The sequence below is a fragment of the Lepidochelys kempii genome, chromosome 4, assembly GCF_965140285.1.
Source record: "Lepidochelys kempii isolate rLepKem1 chromosome 4, rLepKem1.hap1, whole genome shotgun sequence".
Lineage (NCBI taxonomy): Eukaryota > Metazoa > Chordata > Testudines > Cheloniidae > Lepidochelys > Lepidochelys kempii.
Window position 1 is genome coordinate 58,699,994 of NC_136383.1, and position 16,132 is coordinate 58,716,125.

The following is a 16,132-nucleotide window of genomic DNA, read 5'->3' on the forward strand; positions in this document are numbered from 1 at the left end:
CCTCCCATGTAAATAGGGGAATATCTGGTGACTCCAAAACACCAGGATTTCTGTGTGCAGAGCTCATTGTTTAACAACGTGGCCAATCTGTGATTGTTCTCAGACAGAGGGATGGAAGCTCTACCAGCACATTGAGTGGTGAGGCAGATGGAGCGATAATATTTACATGCTGCTACTGGTGGACCTCTGAAGCCAGTGCTTCAGGGTTTCACATTAGGAGGTCCACACCAAACTGAGTCCTAGTGCTCCACAAATCTTGCCATAGCTTACTGGTGGGTTCCAAGGAATTGACACAGCACTTTTAAAAAAGTTGAAGCGTTTAACGTATATGACACAATAGGTTGTACTTTAAGGGTTTGCATAGCTATGAGTTTGCAATTCCAGCTTGATGTCACACAATCTCATCCTGACATGACTTGAACCAGCTGTTTCATGTTACTTTCAGGTCCTTCAGACACAGCTGAATACCCTGCTTGAAGGACAGGAGAGTATTAAGAGTTGCAGCAACTTTACAGCCCAAGCACTCAACCATGGCACTGAAACTGAAGTTTTACTGGTTAAGAAGCAAATGAGTGACAAGCTGAATGAGCTGGCTGACCAGGACTTCCCACTGCAGCCCCGTGAAAATGACCAGCTAGACTTCATAGTAGAAACAGAAGGACTGAAGAAATCCATTCACAACCTGGGTACCATTTTAACCACTAATGCCATAGCATCTGAAACAGTTGCCACAGGTGAGGGGCTGAGGCAAACTGTGATTGGGCAGCCTATGTCAGTTACCATAACAACAAAGGACAAAGATGGGGAGCTCTGTAAATCTGGGAGTGCTTACCTCACTGCTGAACTGAGCACACCTGATGGGAGTGTGGCGGATGGAGAAATACTTGATAATAAAAACGGCACTTACGAATTTTTGTATACTGTTCAGAAAGAAGGGGACTTTACTCTCTCTCTGAGACTTTATGATCAGCATATCAGGGGCAGTCCATTTAAACTTAAAGTGATCAGATCAGCAGATGTGTCCCCTACTACCGAAGGAGTTAAGAGGCGTGTTAAGTCTCCTGGCAGTGGCCATGTGAAGCAAAAAGCTGTGAAAAGACCAGCTAGTATGTACAGCACTGGCAAAAGAAAAGAGAATCCCATTGAAGATGACTTGATCTTCAGAGTGGGTAAGGAAAGTATCTTCTATCTATTGGTACTAGGGTCATGGCATTCAAATTGTAATTAAGGACACTTTAGGAAAACTGGGTAAAAAGCTAGTTTTAAATTGTCAACACACAAGTGAAATTTAATGCTGGTCAGGTCTAGGCTTTTGAAGTTGTTAGAACAATAAATGAGGAGTTACATGGGACTTCATTCCATGTGTCCCTAAAGGGGAAAAAACCCAGCTTTGTTCTTGGAATTCCTACCCAATGTGTTTGTCTCTGTGACAACTGGAGAGAGAAGAAAGTGAAAGGATAGAAATTCTCCTGTGACTAATATTTACTGTTGGGTTTAGAACTTAATTTATAGGCTCTTGTGTCCTGTGAGGTGAACAGTACATTTAACAGATACCAAAATAATAATCTGAAGTTTAGTGGGGTGGGGGTGGGGGGAGTCTTAATTGATGTAAGTGGGAGTAGAGGTTTAAAGGCAGGAGATTATATCCTACATGATAAAACACTTAGGGCCAGATTTTTTTGAGTTATCCCAGTGCCTAACTCCCACTGGCACCTAATATCTTTAAAAAATCTGTTTCTTCCAAGTTCTCCTTAAAACAGGACTGAGTAGCATCTTCTTTATCAGGGAATTTGAAGAATAATTCCCCTCTTTCAAAATGGCTTCTATCTCCTATTGTTCTCAATAGAGCTGAATCTAAATACTGCTTTCAGTTTACATGTCCTTCTCAAAAGACATTAGAATGGCCACACTGGGTCAGTCCAAAGGTCCATCAAGCCCACTATCCTGTCCTCTGCCAGTGGTCAATGGCAATTCCCTTTGGGGAATGAACAGACAGGTTATCATCAAGTGATCCATGCCTTGTCACCCAATCACAGCTTCTGGCAAACAGAGGCTAGGAACACCATTCCTGCTCATCCTGGCTAATAGCCATTGATGGACCTATCTTCCATGAATCTATCTAGCTCCCTTTTGAACCTTATTATAGTATTGACCTTCACAACACCCTCTGGCAAGGAGTTCCAGAGGTTGACAGGGTATTGCGTGACAAAATACTTTGTTTGTTTTAAACCTGCGACTTATTAATTTCATTTGGTGGCCCCTTGTTCTTGTATTTATGAGAAGGAGTAAATAACACTTCCTTATTTACTTTCTCTATACCGCTCGTGATTTTATAGACCTCTATCATATCCCCCTTTAGTTGCCTCTTTTCCAAGCTGAAAAGTCCCAGTCTTATTAATCTCTCCTCATATGGAGGCTGTTCTATACCCCTAATCATTTTTGTTGCCCTTTTCTGAACCTTTTCCAATTCCAATGTATCTTTTTTTGAGATGGGGCGACCATATCTGCATGCAGTATTCGAGGTGTGGGCATACCATGGATTTATATAGAGGCAATATGATATTTTCTTTCTTGATGATTTCCAACATTCTGTTGCTTTTTTAACTGCCGCTGCACACACAATGGATGATTTCAGAGAACTATCCACTATGACTCCAAGATCTTTCTTGAGTGGTGACAGCTAATTTAGACCCAATCATTTTATATGTGTAGTTGGGAATATGTTTTCCAATGTGCATTACTTTGCATTTATCAACATTGAATTTCATCTGCCATTTTGTTGCCCAGTCACGCAGTTTTGAGAGATCCTTTTGTAGCTCTTCGCAGTCTGCCTGGGACTTACCTATCTTGAGTAGTTTTATATCGTCTGCAAATGTTGCCACCTCACTGTTTACTCCTTTTTCCAGATTGTTTATGCATACAGTATGTTAAATAGGACTGGGCCCAGTACTGATCCCTGGGGGACACCACTATTTACCTCTCTCCATTCTGAAAACTGACCATTTTATTCCTACCCTTTTTGTTTCCTATCTTTTAACCAGTTACCAATCCATGAGAGAACTTTCCCACTTATCCCATGACTGCTTATTTTGCTTAAGAGCCTTTTTGTGAGGGACTTTGCCAAAAGCTTTCTGAAAATCTAAATACACTATATCCACTGGATCTCCTTTGTCTGCATGCTTGTTGATCCCCGCAAAGAATTCTAGTAGATTGGTGAGGGATGATTTCCATTTACAAAAACCATGTTGACTATTTCCCAACAAATTATGTTCATCTATGTGTCAGTCAATTTTGTTCTTTACGATAGTTTCAACCAATTTGCCCAGTACTGAAGTTAGGCTTACTGGCCTGTAGTTGCCAGGGTCACCTCTGGAGCCCTTTTTAAAAATTGACGTCACATTAGCTATCCTCCAGTCATTTGGTGCAGAAGCTGATTTAAATGATAGGTTACAGACAACAGTTAGTAGTCCTGCAATTTCACATTTGAATTCCTTCAGAATTCTTGGGTGAATACCATCAGGTCCTGGAGACTTATTACTGTTTAGTTGATCAATTTGTTCCAAAACCACCTCTAATGACACCTCAATTTGGGACGGTTCCTCAGATCTGTCACCCCAAAAGAATAGCTCAGGTTTGGGAATCTCCCTCACATCCTCAACAATGAAGACTGATGCAAAGAATTCATTTTTGTTTCTCTGCAATGGCCTTATCTTTGAGTGCTCCTTTAGCATCTCGATTGTCCAGTGGCCTACCTGGCTGTTTAGCAGGCTTTCTGCTTCTGATATATTTGAAAATTTTTTTGCTATTACTTTTGGAGTCTTTGGCTAGCTGTTCTTCAAATTCTTTTTTGGTCTTTCTAATTATATTTTTATACTTCATTTGCCAGAGTTTATGCTCTTTTTTTTTTTCTATTTTCCTCATTAGGATTTATCTTCCACTTTTTAAAGGATGCCTTTTTGCCTCTCACTTCTTCTTTTACTTTGTTTAACCACGATCACTCTTTTTTGGGTCAGTACAGTAACTATCTAGCCAAAGCCTCAACTTGCCTTCTCCTCACAATGTTCCTTTCCACCTCCTGACACCAAAGGAGGCTACCATGTTCTCTGCAGGAAGCTTAACTCTCTCCTCTTCCCCCTCCCCTCCCAAGAACAATGGAAGGTAGTGGTTATTTTGAAGGAGGACATATTAACTGAAGTCAGTCTGTGGCCCCTGTTCCACTGTATACAATGAGATATGGTAATCCTTTTGGGAGGACAAGTCTTTCTTCATGAGTTTCTCTAGAATAGAAGACTTTATTCTTCAGCCTCTACTTACCAGATTAACTTCAAGCTATGAAAAATGGCAAAAAAATGATCATTAACCCTAATTTCTTCCCCCCATAAACTAGCTATTGCATCAGTTCTGCAGAAAGGACAAAAGCTTTAGATTCGAGGGGGAAATGTGATGTGTGTGTCTCTAGGGAAATATAGGGCAGTAGAAACTATCTTATGTATGAGCCGGGAAAATGGGATGCCAGAGGGAAGCGAAAACTGGGGTATATGAGCAGGAGAATATAGGGTGAGGAGAGAAGAGAAAACTCTGGAAGGAGGAGAAAATTGATGTGTACACTGTGGCTGTTTCATGCTGCTCCAGAACAGTGTAAGCACCCAGAGGGTACTGCTGAATTTGGCCCCCAAAATTTAAATTTAAATTAATATTACATCTCTTCAGAACATTAGAAATAGCATATAGTAATATTCTCTTTGGTTTTCTTGTTTATTATTGTATGAAAATGTTAATATTTTGTTAAAAGGGGAAATGTCAAGACAAAAACTGTTAAAATGGGACTCTGGTTGAGAATGTATATCAGTGACTTTGGATAAAGTAGGTTAAAATCTTAACTATTACGTAACCTTGCTATAGTGACACCGCAATAACTACGTGATTACATGTATGGTCTCAGATTAAACATCTTTGTTAAAATTTTTCACATGGTCAGTGGCGGAAAGAAAAGAATCCTATGTGTCTTTAAATTTTTTTAACTAATCTGGGACTACAAAAGCTAAATGCCTTAATCATATACAGCTATTGCATGATGTCACTACAGGGCAGAGTTAAAGTTGTTTGGATGTCTTAACTGTACATTTCCATACCTTAACATATTTGGGCTATTTATTTTAGTTTAACCTTATCTCTAAATTCCTGGGCTTATAGTGCTTGTTTTGGAAATAAATACAACATCTCGGTCTCATTTACAATTACTCTGTCTTAATTCTTTTTTAATATAGTTTGTGCCTGTGAATATAACAACTCATTAACTAAAAAGGCCTATACTTTATTTTACTGTATCTTAAAATAATACAAGGTAACTAAATATTAAATCTATAAATTTCCCTAGGACTTGGGGAGGGGAAAAAATGAGCAAGATTACAATATTTAAAAAATCAGGTCTACAGAGGTTCATGTATGGAATTTGCTAACAGGACAATATGCTGGCTTTGCCAGTCACTGAAGAGAGTGATTGAACAAATGTTAAAGACCACAATACATTAAGAATTGCGATAGGCATACAATCACAACTGGTTTCTTTGTGCATATGATTAGCCATATCCGTTTGATTACATAATTCATTATCATAGTATCTAGGTTAAAATTAACATTCTCTTTTTGAAAATGGACCCAACAATCTATTTTGGAGGGGAGATATTTAAAGTAGAATGGAGAGGAGTAAAGTGCGTATTGGAGGAAGCTGCACAGAGGATCACCAGAAGAAGCAGATCAGTGTATTGCATTGTGAAATAAATGACCCTGTGAATATTACAGATTCAATATATATTAATGAGTCTCTTCAAGGAGAGGATGGTGCTCAGTTTTATTGGCAATAACATTTCTTTTTATGGGGCGTGCAGTCTCAGAAAATTGGAAACAAGATATAGAGCCCTTCACATTTAGGTCACAGGTTCAAATTCAGCCCACTTCAGTAGTGGCCAGACTTTGTATCCTGATGACTGTTTGGTGGCCTAAGTGAAATGCATTTAGTTCCTGTTGAACATTCTCCAGTTTCTAGTGGGCACGTATCCTTCTCACAAAAAATACTACCATATGCAGCATAAACGCAACTCTTGCTGCTAGTCTCATCAGGGAGACTGGTCATTGAAAAAAGCTGTGGAGATTAAACCTTTTTTTTTTTTTTTTTTCATCTGGGCTGGGTCCACCAATGCAATTCCATTGGTGATAGCAACAACGGAGGGGTTAGAGTAGACATGTCTCAGGCATTTTTAACACAGTCATCTAGCCCTACTCACAGTAAGCTTAAAAAACAGACGTTTCCCACTGTTGCAGCTACACTAGTGGCAAACTGTGTCCTAACTTTCCTAGAGTACACAAGACACACAGGTCAGTGTTGAGGCCTAGCCTAACAGTGCAGCTACATAAGAGCAGCTGTGCAAGCTTTCATTTGAGATGTGCCAGTTCTAAGAATGAACAGGGGACCTCTGTTACCATGTCTGTCAATCTGACCTCCTTCATGAGCACTGGTTTCTCTGTCGCTCATGTGTGTTCGCTCACATGCACACAGAGCAAAGGCCAGATTCATTCAGTTTACCCAGGGAAGAATTTGGCCCATCCTTAAAATAATTCATTTTCTACAGTGTCAGATAAGTTTTTAAAGTAATATATTTTTAAAAATACTAAAATAGATGAAAATAATAATAACCTTGAAAATAATTAAGAGATCTGGATATATATTGATATTATTTCTACCTGTAGTTTCTGTTAGCACTGCAGCATATCTTGGTTCAAGTGAGCAGCTTGTACCATGAACCTGATATCGGGTTGGATTACAATTCATGGGACAGTCCCAATTTTTCACAGCCCTGTCTGTATACTGCAAGCCTCACTTATAAAACAAGTCCAAATGTATTTTGAAAGTTGAAGCACAGCTTCATTCTGTTATAACAGAAACAACATAATGTGATGTTTTTGTTTTGACTGCTTGAAAAAATAAATTTAGAACTTGAAGCTTTGTCTACTGACACTGGAGTTTTCACCCAATGGGATACATGGGTCACTTCCTCCCATTCTGTGGCGAATGCATATCTATTTATTTAACAGAATAGCTCTTCCAGATTAAAAAAATCTATGGAGAAGTAGTTGCCTTGCTGGCCACTGGACTATGTACTGTGTACTACATGTGCACAGTCCATTAGAGAGCTCCAAAACCGCATAAGTACTGACTGAATGGTCTTGCAACCACAACTTCAATATCAGTGTGCACTTCGAATGCCCTTAATTAATGAGCATATGTGAAGTTTTACCTGCTATTTTGACCTACAGCCCCATTATTCTAAGATTTTTCAACTTCCAGACTCATTTGAAAATTCTGAATTTTGGCTAGTTGTGACTGAAAAGAAGTTTTTCATGGTTTTTAATAAAACCATATATCCAATTCTTGAATTCATTGAGAGGGAAAAGGTTCATGTAAACCCTTCGACAATCCTGGGTTGAGTTTGCAGGTTTAGCAGCGTTCTGACTTTTGCAGCCAAAGGTTCATACAGCTCTATTGGAGAACCATAATGGAGCATGTGGATATTTGTTTACAACTAGGATTTGAGTTTTTTATACACAAGAAAACTCATCAAAATCTGGTAGGAGAGTGCTTTTGTGCTGGCCATTAATACAAATGTGGTATTGATTAACACTCTGTTGATGGGACGTGGCATATGAAATTTCTTTCTAATTTTCTATGCCCATGGATTAGCTTGCTTTAGAGACATGCACACATTTTTAGTGTTTTAAACACTACAGAGTCCAAAAGTGCTCAAAATATCAAAATATTATTGTAGCAAATATGTAATTCTATTGTAGATCCCTTACCAGGTAACACTAATGGGAAGTGGAACTTGCTACATTACAGCAATGAAAACCAGTGAGCATATTACTAGCATTGTAAAAATTCTTCCCTTAATTCTTAAAGCTAAATATTCAGTAAGATACATCTAGGTTTCAGGGTGCACAACAAACTTGCCCTTACAATTTCCAGAGGCAATATTAGGGAGCAAAAACTATTGGTCCCCTGAATGAGAGTGTGGCCTGGTTGTCGTCTTAAATATGAAATTTTCAACTTACCCAGATTGTGATTAGTTGCCTAATTGAATGTGTAAGTAAATGCTTTTGCATGTGTACTTAAATTTGATTTATTTAAAAACTCACATGCTTTGGTTTCCACCTTCTACTGAGGAACTTATTTGATCTTTTGATTCCTCACATATATTGAAAGCAATTGTGGGGCTTATTAATAATTTATGTGACTATGAAATGCTGAATGGGGCCAATAGAGAGAGTATTGTTTACCTAGATAATTGATGGTACAGACGCAGAATTTCAGAATGGAATGGATAAGGGTATACATTTGACAAATAATTAAACTTAATAGCTGTGAAAATCCAAAATTATTTGTTTATACTTTTAAAAGAGATCCTCCAGGATCTGTTTCTTCTTTATTCCTTCCCACAAACACCTGCCCGCAGTTCTTCACTGAACTGTCCCACCTTTTCTGGTCAAAGAGCACTGAGTGCAGCCTTTTCCTGAGATTGGGTGTCAAGGAACTCTCTCTCCCAACTCTCTCTTTAGGGCATACTTTATCATTCACTTTTTCATTCCCTCCTTTCTTGGCATTGATAAGACAGTGTATGCCTGCTACTGATTTTCCTTCTAAATTTTGAGGCAAATCTACAAAAAAAAGGGATGTAGATGCACTTTATCTCAAGTGACTGCGTAGATAGGAGGGGTTTTCTGTGTGCAGCTCAGCACAAGCAAACATTTTTTCCATCAGTTTCTTGGAAATCTGATATTTTCAAAGAGTACACAACCCACTTGCAACTGGTGGTCCCAGGAGATTCATGGGTTTCACTTACAGCAAGCCTTTAGCTTCCCAACAAGCCAACCTGCATTTTTATTGTTCAGACTCCAGTCCTAGCCAAGTTAAAGACTGGCAGTGGAAGGTGGAGAAGGAATGGATTTGAATGTGTAGAGGCACACTGTGCAGTGCATAAAAAGTGGTGTTCACGTAGGATGTGAAGGCTGTTCAGACTGACATGTCTGGATTTTTTGTGCCTGTCAGGCTGATCTTGATTCATTACTATGCAATGACAATGTGCTTGGCACTGTACAAAACAAAGGAAAATGCACTTCCCTTCCCAGGAGTTTATAATTTTAAACATTAAAAACAGAGTGCATCCATGTGACTATCCCCTCAGCTAGCATAAGTAACCTAGCTCTACTGAAGCTAATGGAGCTAGGTTAGTTTACACCAGCTGAGGATCAGGCCTAAAATGCTGCGCATATATATATAGAACATGGATGAGTTACCGGGGAAAAATCACACACCATCAAGTTGTAGGATTTTTATAATCAAATTACTATATGGTTATGTCTCCAGTCCTCGATTGTTCTGAGTATATCTAAGTAAAAACAAACACAGAATAAGCAGTAAGAAATGGATTGATGCTTTTTATGTCAAACAAATATTTCTGGGCAGATGGAAGACTTAGTTAATTGGTAATGGGATTCACAAATTTTCATTGCTAGGTGAGTAGTTCAAATCCTTTCCAGAGTGGTAGGGACCAGAAATGTGTTGCTATTTGATGGTCTATGTGATGTGTTTCGTCTCATTCAAGTTTCCAGTGAGAGGTGTCCACATATAACAAACAAAAATCATCCAGAAAGCCCTTCTAACAAAACTCTGTCTGAGTCTGGTGCATAAATGTCTACTGAATTTGCATTTTCAGAAGTTTTAAAAACATTAGATGCACCCTCAATATCCAATACATTGATGGAGGTTTTAAAATTTGCATAGAAGATTTGTGGGTGTTACACACATTCTTCTCCCCCTCCCCCCAGCATATCTCTGTAATATTAGGCATTTCTTACTCCAGTTACTCCTCTTACTTCTTACTCTTCTCCTAAACCAAACATTAGGAGAGGGTGTATGATAGCAAGACATGCATGAAGTTTGAGTAAATATCCTTTTGCAGATGGCTGTCCAAGTAAGAGGGTGGAAGTCTGGGCACAAATCTTCGCACATAGTTAGCCCTTTTGCTTCAACAATATGTACAGAGCCACCACATATGTAGGATCCAAAGGAAACGCTCAAAATTAGAGCTATGTGAAGAAAGGAAATTCCATTTTGTGGAGGGTTTCAATATTTTGAAATTTTGTTTAGGAACAAAACCTCCAAATTTTGAAATTCTACAAAAGGGAAAGCCCTGGATCCAGGACTCCAGGGCAATCTGCCTAGTTAGCTGTCCCAGCGTGTCTGATGCCGGAAGCTCTGGGGTCTCTGGTCCCCAGGAAGTCTTCATGGTGGGTGGCTGTCTCTTGGATTAGTGGACCCTGGAAGCCATCAGGAAACTAGGCAGATTTCGAACAGAAAGCTGCCTGGTAGGCAAGTTTCTAGATATGCCTGTTTTCCATCAGAACTTTGTCACAATCAAACAGTCTCCACAAACCAATCTGCAAATTCCCACAACAAATATTTTGTCAGAATTTGCCAGCCAGCTGTAATAGTAAGATACCGATCCTAAAAGTTGTTGTTCATTTTCCTGTTGAGTGTAAATTAGAAATAAAGTTAATGTTATTTAAGCACAATGAGTCCAGTGTGGATAGCATGAATGGTGTATAGCTGGCTGTTCTCATAACATTTACTTTCCCTTTCGAATGCCATAATTATAAAAAATGTGTATCATATTGAAAGAATGAAAGTGCCCAGTAGTTGGAAGAACAGACTGAGAGAAACAAAGGGATACAGTTTCAGTATGAAGAGCAGAGGAATTAAATGTTCTTGTTGACCAATAACTGGAACTGTGCACCCAGCATCCATGCTTCCCAATGGAAATTGTCATTGAAGGGAGGAGGAGTAGTGCCAAATGCATTGCTCTTGAATGTGCATCCCTAATGAGAGCCAAAGACAAAGTAGGGTTAATACATCGCTCCTATATCTGGAATCCTAGCCAGAACATTTTTAATTGCGTTGAGGGATATTTTGGGTTGACTAAAACAAAATACAATTTTTCAATGAAAACTATATATTGAAACATCTAAGTAGAAGGTATATGTGGCCAATGAATGCTTGTAAAAATACTTGCCCAATGGAAATAGTATTACAGCCAGTTTTTAGTAAATTGCATAGAATCTTTTTGTTTGAAAAGAAGCTCATTCCTAAGAGTTACAGGTCACCTTGGTGCAAGTTTGGGCCATTCTTGCATGTTTGTACGAGGTGGGGTGAGGACACAGAGAATCCTTCACTCCCACATAGGTACCCCAAGAATCCTGTGGCCTTGGATAAGTCATGTAGGATCAACATTTTCAAAAGTGTTCACTAATTTTGAATGGACCCGTAAGTGTCTCAAAGAGGATACCCAAAATTAGTGAACATTTCTGAAAATATAGTTTTAACTTCTCAGTTTCCCTGGTAAAATCGGAGTAGTACCTAATTACATCACAGCAATATTGTGAGAATTCATTAGTTGATTTGACAAGGCACTTGTAAGGTGGTGGTGGTACATGTATTGCTCTATCTCAGTTGTTGTTATTTAATATTTATAGTACAGTAGCTTTCAGAGACCCCAATCAGAATTAGGTCCCTGTTGTGATAGATGCAAAACAAATCCTTAAGAAAACACAGTCCCTGCCTCAAAGATTTTACCATCTAAATAAGGCCTGGAAAACCTTATATAAACTGGAAATTATATGTACAGATGACCGGCAAGCTTCCCGTTTTGAAATGGCTGGAAAGGTCTCTCACAAATACACTCTCAGATATGGTCTAACTAAACCTCTAATTTCACTGGTCCAGACTGTATAGGCCCATATTTTACACTCCTCCATCTGTCCAGGTTCTTATTTTAATACCCATCGCTATCGTATGTCTGAGCTAACATGAAGCCTAATAGCCACCATCCTTTTGAGAAGCATTTTCCTGTTGTCACAGAAAGATGTAAAGTATGAAGGTACCATGATTTCTGAAAGGGAAAAGGGATTACTACTTGAAGGGGTTAAAATGGCAGTCAGACTGAGGCCTGGGCTACACTGGAGGTGGAGTGGGTGTTCGAACTAACATACACAACTTCCGCTACGCTAGTGGTGTAGCTGAAGTCGAAGTATCTTAGTTCGAGTTACCTGGCCATCCTCATGGCGGCAAGTCGACCGCAGCAGCTCCCCCGTCGACTCCGCTTACTCCTCCTGCCAAGGTGGAGTACAGGTGTCAATTCGGGGATTGAGTTATCATGTATAGACGAGACACGATAAATCAATCCCCGATAGATTCATCACTACCCGCCGAGCTGGCGGGTAGTGAAGACTTACCCTGAGGAATAAGAGGACAATGCCTCTGTCGTTTACTGAGATTTGTTGCTTTCAGATACATGTTCCTTTTGACTGGTGATGGTAACAGGAATATTTCACATGAGAAATCTAGAGTATAAGGACAAAATGAAACCTAATTTAAGTGTTGGAATTGAAAGCCCTAACTGATTTGATATGTGTAACCTGATTTGATATGTGCTTTATATCCAATTTTAGGTACCAAAGGAAGAAACAAAGGAGAATTTACAAATCTTCAGGGGGTAGCTGCATCTACAAATGGAAAAATATTAATTGCAGACAGTAACAACCAGTGTGTACAGGTATTACAACTCTTTTAATATCAGTATTTTACTGTATTAAAGATACCTTTTGTAAGGTACAAGCATGGCTAGAAAATATAGAGAAGCCTGCCCTGCTCAGCATTCAGGATCACGCTGATATTTTTTTTGAAATATAGTAGCTGTTTCAGATTCATATCAGATCTGCTACAGCATGTGCTAGAATTGCTTCCCTTTTTATTATCTTTGAATATAAAGACGAGATTGATCAGCAGTCATATTAGAAAAATATTGACTTTGCGTTACAAGTTTTATTACTTCAATCAGTGTTCCCAAATAAAATCCAGAATACAGTGCCCAAACTTTCTGTTGCGTAATCTGATTTTTTGAGGAAAAACAAAAAGCAACGTAGGTTTCATTTTCAAATACCTTTTAGTTTCACATCAGTCTGTTTTAATTTACTCTTCTCTCTGATATTATCATCCAAACGTTGATTTCTATAGCGGCAGCCCCAATAACCACAGTATCCTGGTTTTAGGTGTTCAGATTCAATTTCCTGTGTGAAGATCAAGCTGGGTGGATGGGTTTTTCCCTCCCTTCTATCAGTATCATCTTCACCATTAAGGATTTATCAGCTCCATTCTGACTGCATGTATGGTTGGAGATTAACGTGATAGTTTCCTCTTCCCTCAGAATATTGGATTCGCAGAGTCAACTGCAGTATAAACTTGTTTTTATTAATAAACTAAACACGTTTTCAAAGAGACATGGCATCAAATTTTCATTAGTAGCTTCTAAACATGCTCTTACATGAAATACAAGTGCAAAATTGTATTTGCAGCCACAGATGAAATTTCAATATCTAATTACCTGTCATGAAGACACAGCCAGTGGGCTAAACTCTGAAAGGTGATAAGTACCTTAGCACCTCTCAGGATATCACCCAATATTTACCCCTAACTCAGGTAATTAAATGTTGACATTCTATTCTACATTCTATCCTCCCTCATCTCTTTCACAGACTTCTTGTGGAACCTTGGTTAAGTGTGTCTGTGCCTCACTTTTTTCATTTATAAAATGGGAATCACAACACTTCCTTACCTCAGGGAGATGATGTGAAGATTAATTCACTAATGTCTGTAAAGCATTTTGAGATTATTGCAAGAATGGTGCTATGTAAGTGCAAAGTAGTTGTTTGCAATAAAGTTAGGGTCCGGGTTGAGGCCTAAATTGGTTTCAAATATGTGCAGTAACATTGTTTCATTATTACAGTCAGAAAAGGGACTGTAACAATTAATATTTCCAGTCCTTTAATTATTTTTCTTTTTGCCAAAGACCATGTGATGAGACATTAATTACTGTGATTCATGTAGAATTACTTTTAAAAGTAAATATTTTTAAATCACAGATATTTTCCAATGATGGCCAGTTCAAAAGTCGTTTTGGTATACGAGGAAGGTCTCCTGGCCAGTTGCAGAGGCCCACAGGAGTGGCTGTGCATCCTAGTGGTGACATCATTATTGCAGACTATGATAACAAATGGGTTAGCATATTTTCATCAGATGGAAAATTTAAGGTAAGGCTATAATATGAAGCTGTGAATGTTTAACAAGAGAATACATTAATGTCTCTTTCGTTTCGAGAAAGAGAACTGGAGATGTGAAACAGGTTAATAAATATATTCTTTTCTTGTGGAAAGCCATGATGCACCTAAAACCAAGTTTAATAAGAAACAGGAAAATGTCAAAACTGAGATACCAAAAGTATATGAATTAATATTTTTAATAATATTTTATCGGCTAGGTGCTCGGGTGCCGCACTACAACTTAGAATTGCGTAACACCCAACAATAATACAGAGTGCCAAACTCCAAACAGTTCCACAGACATATCATTAAATAGTCTTCAGCACTTTAAGACTAGGTGGGAAGATTAACAGATCCTCCAGTGGTAGCCTATTTCATATCCTGGAGGCCATGACTTAACATGAGTTGAGACCTTCAAATGGCAGTTAGAGAAAGAACACAGTGTGTTAGAAGGATACCAAATTGATAATTGGTTCCTCAGAAAGGTGCGTCCTACTCTGTTTACTACATGCATGTCAGCAAAGCACGTTTGTAATTCACCCATTGTCCTACTGGCAACCCATGCAAAGACAGCAAGGCAGGTGTATTATATTCACAAAAGATCACCCGAGTGATGTATTATGGGCTGCCATGTTGTGTGCTGGTTGACTTGCAGGCATCCCAGAGTAGAGAGAATTACATTATTCGAGTAGCAATAAAATAGGACCTAGCAAGATCTCCACTAGAGAGAAGGACAAATTATATAAGCTTTATGAACTTGCTAGAAACACATCTATATTATCCCTTGTCCCATGGTTCTTTGTGGTCAGTATGGTCACGAAGAATCTCTAGTTCTTGACAGATTTTACCAGTGCCAGCTGTGTGCTGCCCACACACGGCAGAACAAACTAGGCCTTAAAGTTTGATGTGACCAAGAAAATCTCTTTTGGATCATGTACTTAGTTGCTTAAGAAAAACTATTTCTGCCCATGATTTTTTCTCTTTGTTCTCGGTGAAATGAAGTTTACAGTAATGTACTGATTTTGTATGTGAGTGCATGCTGTTAGTCTTTAATGGTCAGCACATGGAAAGGATAAGGACCTCCTATTAGTGTTAGACAGAGGTGTTCTTTACTTCAAGCAAAAGAGGCTGTGTTCTTGTCCCACTTTCCTGAGAGTGTTATGTGAGGCCTGATTCTGCAATCATTACTCACGTTAAGTAGTTCTTTACTCATGTGAGTAGGCTCCCACTAAACTTCAACTTGGCCAGGATAGAACATGTTAAATGCAGCGTGCCTTGTCTACATTCGATTTCTAATACACATTAGTTAGCCTGTATTAGCTAATGTGCTAAATCAGACCCTAAGCCCTAGTTTAGACAAAGCCCTGTTGATTTCAGAAGAGCTATTTAAGAACTAAGGTTACTACTCATCAAGGGTAAGGGTGGCAGAATTTGACCCACAGTAAATCATAGACACTGTTGTCTGTAGACTATACTTATTACAATAGGTCTTTAAATGCAGCACAGAAACATAACAGACATAGGAAAAATAAAAGGCAAAAAAACCGGTTAGGTTTGAGATATCCATCCCAGAGGTAATTTTATTGCTGTACCTGCTGTTCATATAGGTTATTATGCTCTTAAAAGAAACAGAATAAAAAGTCAGCTAACACTTTAAAAACAAGGGACTGTTTCCTGGAGGAATTAGAAACAGGCATCTTTGTTGACGTTCAGCTTAGCAGGCATTGTACTCAGGGTAAGGTAAAATTGAAGAGAATTAAAAGCAGTGTCCCTAAGTCTGAGACAGAGTCCGCAGGACTGAGTGAGATGGCAATATGCTCTTCAGTCACATAAAAGCCCTCATGAGAAACTACCAATATGCTTTCTCATTCCCAGAGTCTGGCTTTGGAGCATAATTTTCTAGTTGGCATTTTCTAGAAGTTAACCT

At 38.7% G+C, this 16,132-nt stretch overlaps 1 protein-coding gene across 16 annotated transcripts in view; it reads left to right on the forward strand.

Annotated features, from left to right (window-relative positions):
* Positions 1-16,132, forward strand: part of TRIM2 (tripartite motif containing 2) — a 128,185-nt gene that overhangs the window by 91,353 nt on the left and 20,700 nt on the right. For all 16 annotated transcript variants that reach the window (XR_012158601.1, XR_012158602.1, XM_078852492.1 and 13 more), the window contains 3 exons: positions 446-1,169; positions 12,559-12,662; positions 14,029-14,196. Coding sequence is in view for 14 of the 16 variants with exons in the window: in XM_078852492.1 (XP_078708618.1) it covers positions 446-1,169; positions 12,559-12,662; positions 14,029-14,196 (996 nt within the window). In the remaining 2 variants the exon portion in view is untranslated. The remainder of the gene's footprint in view (positions 1-445; positions 1,170-12,558; positions 12,663-14,028; positions 14,197-16,132) is intronic.